General features: G+C 45.2%; 1 protein-coding gene across 1 annotated transcript in view; it reads left to right on the top strand.

Moving 5' to 3' along the window:
• Positions 1 to 13,622, top strand: part of LOC111982307 (myosin-10-like) — a 108,726-nt gene that overhangs the window by 44,903 nt on the left and 50,201 nt on the right. The window contains 3 exon segments of the mRNA XM_070433794.1: positions 9,141 to 9,172; positions 11,264 to 11,362; positions 12,997 to 13,026. Coding sequence (XP_070289895.1) covers positions 9,141 to 9,172; positions 11,264 to 11,362; positions 12,997 to 13,026 — 161 coding nt within the window.

Below are 13,622 nucleotides of genomic sequence, written 5' to 3'. Positions count from 1 at the left end.
TCTGTATATGGCCAGGTATTTGTCCATACATGGTCAGTACAGGTGTTTTCTGTATATGGCCAGGTATTTGTCCATACATGGTCAGTACAGGTGTTCTTYGTAYATGGCCAGGTATTTGTCCATATATGGTCAGTACAGGTGTCGTCCATCCATATAGTAGATGTGAACGAGAGGCTTGCCTTCTGCCTTAGAGTCTAGAGTGAAGCCGAAATCACAGACGCCTGTCAACGGCGTGAAAATTTGCATGCGAGAGTAGCGAGCGTCAATTCACATACACTGTATAGCGTATGCCAATGAAAATCCATAATAAACAGTTATCTATGTTCCCTACGAAGCCCCTGAGAGTTATTGTTGTGAGTTCCTTAGATGTCCTACGGGAGCCACCGTACCTGTGCTAAACCCGAGTTGTTTATAAACAACCAAGTCTTTCTTGTTCTTCTACATAAGCGGTCCTCAAGTTTTCCAGACGTAGCCTGCCAAAGCTATATGCCTATGAAATCAACACAGGTAGGCTGCGACCTTAGCTTACTGCCCAATACATTATAAACTACATCTTTAGTCTACTTAGCATAGAGGAATTGTAATTATCTTCCCTAATTCTTTTCTACAAATGACCCCATGCAATCTATCTGCTTGTTTTACCAGAATTGCTCCGTGTAGACGCGTGAAAAATAGACTTTCTTGCTAATTTGACGCGCTATGATGCTGTTGACWCTCGCGTCACGTCTGTTTTCTCTCACTCATATGCATTCTATTTCCAGCATGAGCACACTTTTCGTTAGAATTGAGCTTGAGGCTCGTGGCTGGCAGGGATGTGAACTGGAATGTATGGCATGAGTCTGGTCACTGCATCAATCCAGCAGGGGGGATCTGAAGGGGGGAGGGGTAATGGGGAAGCAGTCTGCCCACAGTCCACAGTGTGAGATAGGCCCTATCCCCCCTGTCTCGTGGCCGGTTGGAACTTCCCCTGGAGGAGCCAGGATAACCAACAATGATCTTCATTTTGCTCTGGTTTTGACTCTGGTATCTGCTGACTGACATACTACTGCTCACCACACAACACTTGGATGATGCCTTTATTTGTTGCAGAGTGCGTCTGCTATACGTTATCAGTGCTCAGAGTTCATTTTGAGACATTCTCTTTTTTCTGAAACTGATGAAAACTAGACTATGGTCAATTAAAGCTGCAGACCACCAGTTTGTGTTCATTATCCACCGCGGCCCAGTGGATGTGTTGTACCTCTATTTATATCAAACTGGTTTCTGAGCTCTTCCTCCTTCAAAGCCACTTTGTTAACAGCAAAAGTGACCTCTGGAGTTGGGCTTTTCTGAGCGAGGGTTTCCACGTCCAGTTCCTCTCATCTAATGCCGGCATGAGCCTTTCAATAGCGAGGGCTGGCCCAGGCCAGCGAGGGGCCCCACAGCTCACAATTGAGCTCACTGTCTGTGGGCTGAATCAGCTCCCTCTGCCCCCCGCTGCTCTCTTCTCTCCCTCGGTCCTGTCCTCCCTGTTCCTCTCCGTCGCAAAACGCCACAACGCAGAGCCACTGTGCTCAAGATGTCCTCCAACATTTTTCACTTTTGTCGCAGGTTTGACGAGGATGGTGACGTGTGTTTTGTTTTTTGTTGTCTGGGTTGGTCTGTGGAGGAGCTGAAGTGGAGCCAATCCATTCCAAGCCTGTGATTACTTGCTTAATTAGGCTGTAAAATTATGATAGTAATTATTCTGTTATTTTGAGCATGTAATAACCAAATCTTTGTACTGCCTTTTCCCCTCCCATGAGACAGTCCATTACTAAAGAATGGCCAAACACTGTAACAAAATGAATAGTTTTTTAAATCATTTACAAAACAATCCGTATCCTATTCCGTGGAGAAGCCTCTTGAAGCCATCCAAAATAATCAAGTCATGTGAAGCTGGAAAGAACACTACCAATCATGTGAATCCCACACAACGGTTCTCATGACTAGGCTATAAAACAATGTTACAGACATAACAGCTCTGCTTGGTTCCCCATCTATGCCCAACATGGCTTCTACCCCTCAAATAGTCATCAGAATTTTACGATCTTGGAGAGGTTGTTAAGGTCGATACATTGGCATGAATGAATGGAATTCGAGAACGTCCTCTTGAATCGATTATATCCTTCCCGCGTCTGCAGCCGGCCAGATAAAGKGAGAGATGTTTCCACAGCAGCCTTGCTGTCTGGGCTGTGTTTGCGTCTGAAAGAGATAGGGGTTTTGGATGTAAAGGGAGACACAGGAAGGATGAGACAATGGGGTGTGTGCGWGCTTCTCAGTACGGCCATGCGTAGAGCAGCGGATGATGACATCATACCATGAAATGGCTGTAAATCCTTGTGCATCAGTGAGAATGTGTCAAGCCAGGCCCCCCACCCGTCATCAAAGCCAGGAAGAACCTGCTCAAATCAAGGAAGTTGCACTGTCCCTGATGAGCCGTCCAGCTGTGCCTGAGTCTCCCCCCCCACCCTGTTTTCCTCAGGCATCCCTTCCTACAGAACAACCCATCCAGCTCTGTCCTCTCTCCAGTTCACTCTTTCAAACCAGCTCTCTCCCTCCATCAGAAGACCGGGCCAGGACGACCTCTCTCTCTGTGACAATACTGAGCCAAATTAGAATAGTTACGGCTACTGTAGCGAAGGACATTAGCATTTTGTAAGAGTTTGTGCGCGCAGCGTCTCATGGTTGAATGATTGTCCTCCTTCCACCACAAGTGTTATTTTATTGATGTATATCATGTTAACTGTGCTGGGCTGGAATCGCAAATGAGCTCATCCAGGACAGAAATTGAATCCGAACGTTCCCTCCTGAAGGCCAGGTCAAGACAAAGCCTCACCTTCAGGGAAATTGCGCAACTATTCAGGTATCATCCCTTCCTCTGATGCCTTCCAGTGACTCAGGAAGAGGTCATGGGTAATGTCAGTGGCCAGCCACCGTCTGTAGAATCTGTAGCAGAGACGGTGAAAGACTGTTGGCCTCAGCTCAGAAAGAAGAGGGGGAAAACCCATTTGGAGAAGGGAGAAGAAACATGTCCCGCTTCTGAGGCTGGTTTAATATCAAACGGTTTCCAATGWAGTTCTTCAGATGTGGTCAAAAACATGATTATTACGTCAAATAATTAATATTTGCGACGCAAAGCAAACATTAATATGACCGGCTGCCCACAACAAATGGCAACATCACGCTAACAGATTCCTGTTTTGCTACATTGGTTGTAGCACTACTACTGCTTTTATTACACATCAAGACGTTTCTCCACAACCCTTTTCATCCGCTAAGTGAGGATGAATGGAGAGGAGATGTACAGTACCTACTTGAATGCCCAGCAGCAACCCAAACTCACAGCGTCAAGACAAAGATGGAAACCAGTAGCACCTCTCTCTCTGTTCCTAAGAGATGGTGAAGACCCGCTAGATTTGAACACGACACGTTACATTCGTCACTTGTTACATCACAGCGACAATTCCACATGTCACATGAATTCATCGGAATGCTTTGTAGTGCACACATCTCGCCGTCTCGTAGCTCGGGGTGAAATTCCTGAGATAATTAGGAAATCTAATCAAATCAATGTTTATTGGTCCCGTACAGTTGATGTTATAGCAGGTGCAGCTAAATACTTTGGTTACTAGCTCAAATCAAATTTTATTGGTCACATACACATGTTTAGCAGATGTTAATGCGAGTGTAGCGAAATGCTTGTGCTTCTAGTTCCTACAGTGCAGTAATACCTAACAAGTAATCTAACAATTCCCCACCAACTACCTAATACACACAAATCTAAAGGGATGGAATAAGAATATGTACATATAMATATATGGATGAGCGATGGCCGAGTGGCATAGGCATGGTGCAATAGAGGGTATAAGGTACAGTATATACATATGAGATGAGTAATGTAAGATATGTAAACATTATTAAAGTGCCATTATTAAACTGACTAGTGATCCATTTATTAAAGTGGCCAATGATTTGAGTCTCTATGTAGGCAGCAGCCTCTCTGAGTTAGTGATGGCTGTTTAGCAGTCTTATGGCCTTGATATAGCTGTTTTTCGATATAGCTGTTTTTCAGTCTCTCGGTCCCAGCTTTGATGCACCTGTACTACCTCGCCTTCTGGATGGTAGCAGGGTGAACAGGCAGTGGCTCGGGTGGTTGTTGTCCTTGATGATCTTTTTGGCCTTCCTGTGACATCAGGTGCTGTAGGTGTCCTGKAGGGCAGGTAGTTTGCCCCCGGCGATGTGTTGTGTAGACCGCACCACCCTCTGGAAAGCCTTGCGGTTGAGGGCGGTGCAGTTGCCGTACCAGGCGGTGATACAGATTGACAGGATGCTCTCGATTGTGCGTCTGTAAAAGTTTGTCACTGTTTGTGTGGGTGGACCATTTCAGTTTGTCTGTGATGTGCACGCTGAGGAACTTAAAACTTTCCAACTTCTCCACTACTGTCACTTCGATGTGGATAGGGGGGTGCTCCCTCTGCTGTTTCCTGAAGTTCAAGATCATCTCCTTTGTTTTGTTGACGTTGGAGTAGCTCCTAACAATGCAATAAGCAAATATACAAATATTCAACAAAACATTGCACTATGTATAGGAATAATCCTCAAATCAAATCAAACATTTGGAAATGAAATAATTTGGGTCATTGACATCCATGAAAAGCTGATAAGGTTTAGCCTAGAGACAAGTGTTACTCCTTTGGTGAATACAGGAAAATACACAGCCCCTATGAAGGAAGAGATGCACCCCTGTCTTGAATGATTGACTACGGTACCTCACAGGAGTCAATCTAATAATGCATCACAATCCTTTCCGTCCACCTTTCCACTGCGCATCATGACTCTCCCAGATTGGATGGAAACTCTTTAAACCTATTAAGGCGTGTATTCCCAGAAACGATCGGGTTATTGATGTCTTCAGGGGTAAAAAGCCCATCTAACATAGAAGTGCTCCTCCTTGGTAGAGATACAGATTGGACAGAAGACTGTCTTCAGGGCTACGATGGAGTTCTGCTCCTGATGAGTCATTGCCGGTGTGAGCAGCTCTCTCTCTCTTATGCTATATTGGTCATGGTCTATTATAGTCCAATCTGAGAACTCGGCCACATGGCACTTAGGCTATGAACTTCATATGGGAAATCTGGTTACAGTTATGTTCCCACCTTTCCTCTAAAACTAGCTCGCTGCTATGTAGAAATACGATGGGTTATGTAGCGTCCCAAACTGTGGCTTCTGGCCCTTACTGTTGAGTCAGCCCCATGCTCTGCCTCATTTTACTGTTGGGTCAGCCCCATGCTCTGCTCTACGTGTCAGCATAACTCTGCCTTATGGAGTCAGCCCCATTGCTCTGCGCTCTGGTCGCTATCTCTGTATTTGAGTCAGTCCCATGGCTCGCCCTCTTAGTGCTCAGCCCCATGGCTTCTGCCTTGGTGGGTACCTTATGCTTCCGTGGTCCAGCCCCTAGGCTTCTGCCTTGGTTGACAAGAGCCAGCCCTTCGTCAGGACTCACGGCACAGAACTGACCACAAAAGGTCTATGCTTGTGCGGTCAGTGCGTTTGCCCCCCATTTGATTTGCCCCCCATCGTATCTTTCAGAGCTCCGGCTGTTAGGTGACCTAAACTTTGGACATGCTTAACACCCCGCGCCATCCGTACCAATCTAAGCTTGATGCCCTCAATCTCACACAAAATGGATCAATGAACCTGCCAGGGACAAACCCCAAACCGTAAACACGCGGCACCCTCATAGATATCATCCTAACCACCTGCACCTTCCAAATACACCTCTGCTTCTTCAACCAGGATCTCAGCGTCACTACCTCAGTTGCTTGTGTGTTTTTTTCTCCGTAATTGGGTCTGCGGTAAATGGGACCACCCCTCATCACTGTCAAACGCTCCCCTAAAACACTTCAGGCGAGGCAGGCCTTTCCTAACGACCGTGGCCCGGGATTCCGTGGAAGATATTGACCTCATTCCGCAGTAAAAGATGCCTGGTTATTCTTTAAAAAGTGCTTTCCTTCACATCTTAAATAAGCATGCCCATTCAAAAAATGTTAGAACCTAGGGAATAGGATGTAGCCCGCTGGCGTTCACTCCAGACCTGACTTCCCTTGACCCAGCACAAAAAACATCCTGTGGCATACGGCATTAGCATCAAATTAGCCCCCGCGATATGCAACTTTTCGGGAATTAGGAAAACCAATGTACACAGGCAGTTAGGAAAGTAAACAAGGCTAGCTTTTTCAAACAGAATTTGGATCCGTGCTGCACAAACCCCAAAAGTTCTGGGACACTGTAAGAGTCCATGAGATAAGGAGCACCTCCTCCAGCTGGCCCACTGGCACTGAGGCTAGGAAACACTGTCACCCACTGATAAATCACAATAATTGAGAATGGTCAAATAAGGCCATTTCTACAGCTGGCATGCTTTCCACCTGGCCACCCCTACCCCGGTCAACACCGCTGCACCCCCCACAGCAACTGCCCAAGGCCTCCCCATTTCTCCTGTACCCAAATCCAAAGATAGCTTGATATTCTGAAAGAGCGGCAAAATCTGGACCCACAAATCAGCCGGGCTAGACAATTTCTGGACCACTCTTTCTAAGAATTATCAGATGAAATTGTTGCAACCTCTATACTGAGGGCCTTGGTTCAACCTCTCTTTCATTCAGTCTGAGATCCCAAGATTCTAAACTGCCTCGGTCATTCCCCTTCTTCAAAGGAGGAGGGGAAAACCCCCCCCCAAAACTCTTAGACCTAAACTGCTACGAACCTATATCTATGCCTTTACCCTTGCCTTTCTAAGTCTCGAAAGCGAAGTTTAACAAACAGATCACCGACCATTTCGAATCCCACCGTACCTTCTCCGCTATCATTCTGTTTCCGAGCTGGTCATGGGTTGCACTTCAGCCACGCTCAAGTCCTAAAACATAGCATACCGCCATCGATAAGGAGACCATACTGTGCAGCTGTATTCATTGACCTGGGCAAGGCTTCGACTCTGTCATTCACCATATTCTTATCGGCCAGACTCAACAGCCTTAGGTTTCTAAAAATGACTGCCCTCGGCCTGGATTAACAACACTTCTCAGACAGCATTCAGTGTGGCAAATCGTAGGGGCCGTTTTCCGGACCTTTGCAGTCTCTATGCGGGTCTGCCACAGGTTCAATGTCTCGGGCCGATCTTTTCATCTGTATATATCAATGATTCGCTCTTGCTGCTGTGATTCTCTGATCCACCTCTACGCAACGACAACATTCTGTATTCGTCTGGCCCTTCTTTGGACACTGTTTAACTAAACCTCCAGAGGGCTTTCAATGACATACGAACTCTCCTTCCGTGAAACCTTTTTTTCCCAAACCTGCTTTTTCTTAAAAAAAAACATGCCAAAAAATTTTAAAACTAAATGCATGCTCTTTCCTTCCAGTTCTCTGCTGTTCAATGACTGGAACGAATTGCCAAAATCACTGAAAAAGCTGGATACCCATTTCTCCACTCACTCAACTTTAAGCACCAGCTGTCAAGAGCAGCTCACAGATCACTGACCGTACTAGCCCATCTGTAAAATAGCCCCCATCAACTTCTCATGCCCATTCTGTTTATTTTTTATTTTTTACTGCTTGCCAGTCCAGTAATCTCTACTGCACATTCATCATTTTGCACATCTATCACTGCCATGTTTTAATTTGCCTAAATTGTAATTGTTTTGCCACAGGCCTATTTATTGCCTACCACGCTTATCTTACCTCTTTGCACACACTGTATATAGACTTTTTCTTCTATTTGTTATTGGACTGTATGCTTTGTTATTCCATGGTTAACTGTGTTGTTGTTTGTTGTCACACTGCTTTGCTTTATCTAGGCCAGGTTCGCAGGTGTAAATGAGAACTTGTTCTCAACTAGACTATTTGGTTAAATAAAGGTGAAATAGATAATAAAAAAATAAAAAAAAACATTGTGGTGCCCTGTTCACCTTCAGGCCAATTAGATGAGAAGGGAGCTCAGTGATTGGCTTAGTTGTCTGCAAACTGTCCCAACCTCACTGTCCACGCAAAATGGGCTCCCTCTGCTTCTTCCTGTTCTCTAGCATTAAACCAGAGCATCCTCTCTTCTCCCTCTCTCTCTCCTCTCTTTCTGCTGACTGCTAAATCACATTGATGCATCTGCCTCTTCCTAGAGAGCTGTGGTTCTTCTCAGCCACCAGTTCTGTGACACAGGGCCTCTTAAATAAACAAGCCTTGTAAAGTACAGGGAAAGATGGCCTTGGAGTTGCAAAGTTTTTATTTTTACCCCCCCCCCCCTTTACCCGGGGTGGTTCTGGACTGAGTTCATGAGTCATTGTAAAACTGTTTTCACATTGGCTACCATGCACATGATGGACATAGCCTACATACAAGTCTTAGAAAAAAAAGGTGCTATTTAGAACCCTTTTGGTTTCCATGTATCAACCCTTTCACAGAAGGTTCTACCCGAACCAAAAAGGGTTTCCTTGGGGACAGCGAAGAACCCTTTTTTCTAAGAGTGTAGCTTTCAGCAGGTTTTACCTCAGTCCCAGTTCCACCTAATAGCGACAAGGTACACTATCAGCCCTTATCTCTGTATGCAGAGGTTTGGCACTACAAAGCTTTCCTTTGAAAGACTCCTTGATTCCTCCTCATTTTGTGTGCCTGTGAAATGTCTGGATCCTGAGGCTTTAGAAATGTTTAGTAAAACATTTCGTTCCTGGTGCAGAAATGACCTTCAACCGTTTGAAGGAGTATCTCATGATGGCAAACTCACAAGCTCAGTAAAGTTGGCTATGTCTGTAAAATGACTTTGTGTACATTCGTCAGCCAGTGATACATTTGGTACAGAACTCATTTCAGTTTGAAAGAGGGATTTTGGGGAATGGCCATTGCGATGAGTATGCTAAATGCTGACACTGTGTATAATTTCTCTCCCTCTCTCTCTCTTCTCTCTCTCTCTCTCTCTCTCTTGCTCTCTCTCTCTCTCTCTCTCTCTCCACTACCTCTCTCTTCTCCTCTCTTCTGCTCCTACCCCTCGCGTCTTCTCCGCCTACTCGCCTCCCTCTCTCTCCTCTCTCTCTCTCTCTCTCTCTCTCCCTCTTTCTCTCTCTCCCTCCCAGACCGAGAGGACCAATCAATTCTTTGCACGTGAGTAACCTCTGAGCCATGTCTGCTCAGCCCTTTTCTTCTCTCTTTCTGTGTTCTGTGTTGCATGTGGGTTGCTGGATTTACAGGAAAGTGTCTTCTCAGTTTGATTCCTTGCATCCAGCCTGCATAGTATCATACCACACTGGTTTGGAGCAGATGGTTTAGAAAGGCCATGCAGCACCAGCTTAATTGCATAACATTCACAATTCAATTATCTTTCCTCACTTAGTCCCGGAAATTAAATGGGGAAATTACCTGCCGCATTGCATTCCTGCAGAAGCTCTATTCAACTAAGAATGAAGTGTAGCTTATTGAAGCCGACGTGAATGTACTTAGCACTGATTATAGGTCGAAAGAGGAATCAATTGAATTGAACTAGAACAGAGCCAACTATTTTAAAAGGAGCAACTCGGTAACACAGAACAGTGAGACAGACACTTACGGGAAAGAGACTTAAGCTTGGGGCAGGGAAGCTGGGAAATGTTTGGTATTTCTGGCACACACACACACACACACACACACAACCCCTACCCGTTGGCTGTATTCCAGTCTAGCGCCCAATATCTACAGATGACAGGAATGCTGCCAAGAAAAATGTCAGCGTGGTATCTCATCGTAAGCCTCTGTGACAGGCCTACACCGATGATGTGTGAAAGAGTATACAGGGTAAAGTTTCTCCAAGTGTGTGTGTGTGTTCTCTCCCTGCGCTGGTCTGAACCCGATCCACCACCACCCAAAATTTCCCTGGAACCCCCAGGGCTACAAGCCACCAGTCAACAAATATTTCCCTAGCCTCTCACCATACATGACTAAGTCTGRGGGAGCATGGAAGAATTTGGATGGATGTCGGAAGTGTGGCTTGAACACTATCATAAAATCTCACATCTGCTATGATGCATTTATATGCCAACTGTGACTGTGACACACACACACCCACTGTAGGAGACGGTGGTCATAGCAATGTAAACGCTGCACAGAGATGCCATGTGATTATAAGTCAGTCCCTGAGAATATGAGCCGTCTCCTCTTCAGCAAGGCGACCCAACCTGAGGAATCTAACACTTCCAGTTCAATGCCAACCTCGGGGACATTTGACGCAATCACTCACGCACATGGCCGTGTCCAAAATAGCAACCTAATGCCTATATAAGTGCACTACTTTTGACCAGAGCCCGTCATTTCATACGCAGCCAGAAATACCCTCTGCTCCCGGTGGTTATTGAGCTCAACACTAAACACACAACTCATCAGCCGTACAGCATATTCATAGTATTAGACTAGACTACCATWGGACTTGGCCACATGGCCAGGTAAGAGGAATCTGAAAGGAAAAAACAACACATGATTTTGTTATGGTAATTGGTTTTACACTCAGTGATTATTCAGGGGCCTTGTCATTTATTTGAAGATCATCATGTCGTTAGTTTTATTTTGCAGGTAATTTTGCTCAAATAGGTATAACCTAGCGTTGAGCTTGAGATCGGGGAGAAAGTTCAATGTTAACCGCCAGCGATTACGTAGAATGAGTACCTATTGTAAAACCACTGGTATGCATTGTGTGTTGATGTTACTGTACAGTAAGTGGCACTTGGGGATAGGATTCTGTCTGCATGGCTTGAAGAGCTTGCAAAAACATACTTCCTTGCTCTAAAGCTGTCATCGCTGTGGGTCCGTGAGAACCACCCTCAACCACAGCCGCTGAACTAAACTAGCGCAAAGAAAATAAACAGCACATATAGATACACAAAAGCTCTGCTACAACGCCTCATCCGATAAACCTCTCAAATGTGGTTTATTTTCACTTAATTTSTTGTTTAGCGGAGTTGCAGGGAGCAGAGCTTGGCTAGCTCTCTCACCCCCGGCTCAAGACTGTTTATGGAGTTTCCCAAGTGCCATAATCTCCTCACAAAAACATCTGCCAGTCAGAAAGACAGTTCTGACACACACACACACACACACACACACACACCACACCACACACACACACACACACACACACACACCACACACACACACACACACACACACAACATATGTCATTCTTCCCCATCTACTACCCAGGAATCTGTCTTGTATGTTTTCTGTCTTCTCAGAGGTGAATCTGTGTGGCAAGACAGAAAACACTAAAAAGGTCATCCAGTACCTTGCACATGTGGCTTCCTCCCATAAAGGAAAAAAAGACCACAGCATTCCTGTAAGTGTACGTTTCTGTCTTTTCTTTCTCTATATTCCCCCTCCATGTTTATCTCCCTACCAACCTCTAGATCTCCCCCTAAACCCTGTTCTAAAGGCACAGTTACAGTATGTCTTTCTATTGAGGGGTAAATGAGAAAGAGGAGTTAACAACTTGTACGGCCACAATGTCCCTAATACCAGGCCAGTTATCCACAATGTCCCCTAATACCAGGCCAGTCTGATCCACAAGTCCCCTAATACCAGGCAGTCTGATCCACAATGTCCCCTAATACAGGCAGTCTGATCCACCAATGTCCCTAATACCAGGGCCATCTGATCCACAATGTCCGCCTAATACCAGGCAGTCTGATCCACAATGTCCCCTAATACCAGGCCAGTTGATCACAATGTCCCCCTAATACAGGCCAGTCTGATCCACAATGTCCCCCTAATACCAGGCCAGTCTGATCCACAATGTCCCCTAATACCAGGCCAGTCTGATCCACAATGTCCCCTAATACCAGGCCAACTGATCCACAATGTCCCCTAATACCAAGGCCAGTCTGATCCACAATGTCCCCTAATACCAGGCCAGCTGACACAATGTCCCCCTAATACCAGGCAGTCTGATCAATTGTCCCCCTAATACCAGGCCAGCTGATCACCAATGTCCCCTAATACCAGCATAATTTTATTCCACAATGTCCCCTAATACCAGGCAGTTGATCCACACATGTCCCCCTAATACCAGGGCCAGTCTAATCACAATTCCCCTAATACCAGGACAGTGATCCACAATGTCCCCCTAATACCAGGATAGTTTATCCACAATGTCCCCTAATAACCAGGAAGTTTCTATCCACAATGTCCCCCTAATACCAGGCAGTGCTTGATTCACAATGTCCCCCTAATACCAGGCCAGTCTAATCACAATGTCCCTCTAATACCAGGCCAGTCTGATCCACAATGTCCGCCTATAACCAGGCCAGTCGCATCCACAATTTCCCCTAATACCAGGCCAGTCTGACCACAATGTCCCCCTAATACCAGCCAGTTGATCCACAATGTCCCCCTAATACCAGGCCAGTCTGATCCACTGGTTATTTACATACAGTGGATTAACTCCCTTGTTAATCCCATATCAGATAGATCACACATGGGCTGTGTTGATGAGGTCACGAAAGGGTCAGGTCCTTCTGAAGCGTATAATGATCTGGTACATTACCACGGCAGTCAAAAATAGGCTCATTAAGCAATTAGGCACGAGTGGGTGGGGTATATGGCCAATATATCACAGATAAGGGCTGTTCTTAGGCACGAAGCAACGCGGAGCTATTATAAACTGGTTACCAACGTAACTAGAACAGTAAAAATACATGTTTTGTCATACCTTTCCGCCAATCATCATTCAGGGCTCAAACCACCCAGTTTATAAAMATTAACCCATTGATAAAATGTGCCAATATATAGATGTTTTTTTTTGCATAACATGCCTGTAAATGTGTTAAGAATCCATATAGACGAGCTCCWGTCCCATGATGTGTGTTGCCAAAGTGAATGCATCCTACAGTAGTACCTATAGTGGGCTCTATAGATTGTGCAGGCGTGCACAACCCTCTAACATATTTGCGTTTGTTYATTTGYAACAAACAGCCAGAGTCGCCTAAACCAGTAAAACTACAGGCAAGTCTTTACACTTTCTTCTAAACACCTCGTTCATGTGCATGTTGCATCACCAACTTTCTGCTCTCAAACGGACCTACTGTTMTGTAAACCTAGTGACAATTCAATATATTTCTTTGTGGCTACAGCCTGTTTTGTGAAATGGCGCCGTTGGTTATTTTCTTGCACACTGTGGTGAAGCATGTATGTGTAATGTKGACATCTGCGTMAAAATTAGACAAACAAAGTTTGGGTWTTGACCCAGATTCTCTTTCTATCAGGCGGAAAATAATCATGTCGTAAGTTAACCTTAAATCTGGCATGAATATTGATGTGAATGCAGCTTTTCCATGTATACCTGTGGGTCAATGCACTGTACTGTAGTGTAAAATGTGCCTGCAAATGTTGTTATTCTACACTAGATGAAACATAATCATATGCATGCCTTTGTTGTGTTTGGTCGCCACCAGTCAAAGTTTGGCGGACATGCCGTACTATGTGAGCTATTTTTGTACAATGCAGAGTAGAAGTTGAGCAGTAAGACGTTGAAATAGAGATGAATAGAGATGAGTAGAGATGAGTCTGAAGATAGAACTGACAAACACACACACACACAC

Source organism: Salvelinus sp. IW2-2015, linkage group LG21, assembly GCF_002910315.2.
Source record: "Salvelinus sp. IW2-2015 linkage group LG21, ASM291031v2, whole genome shotgun sequence".
Taxonomy (NCBI): domain Eukaryota; kingdom Metazoa; phylum Chordata; class Actinopteri; order Salmoniformes; family Salmonidae; genus Salvelinus; species Salvelinus sp. IW2-2015.
The sequence above is the reverse complement of the archived record's forward strand: the minus strand, read 5'-3'. Positions and strand labels throughout refer to the sequence as shown.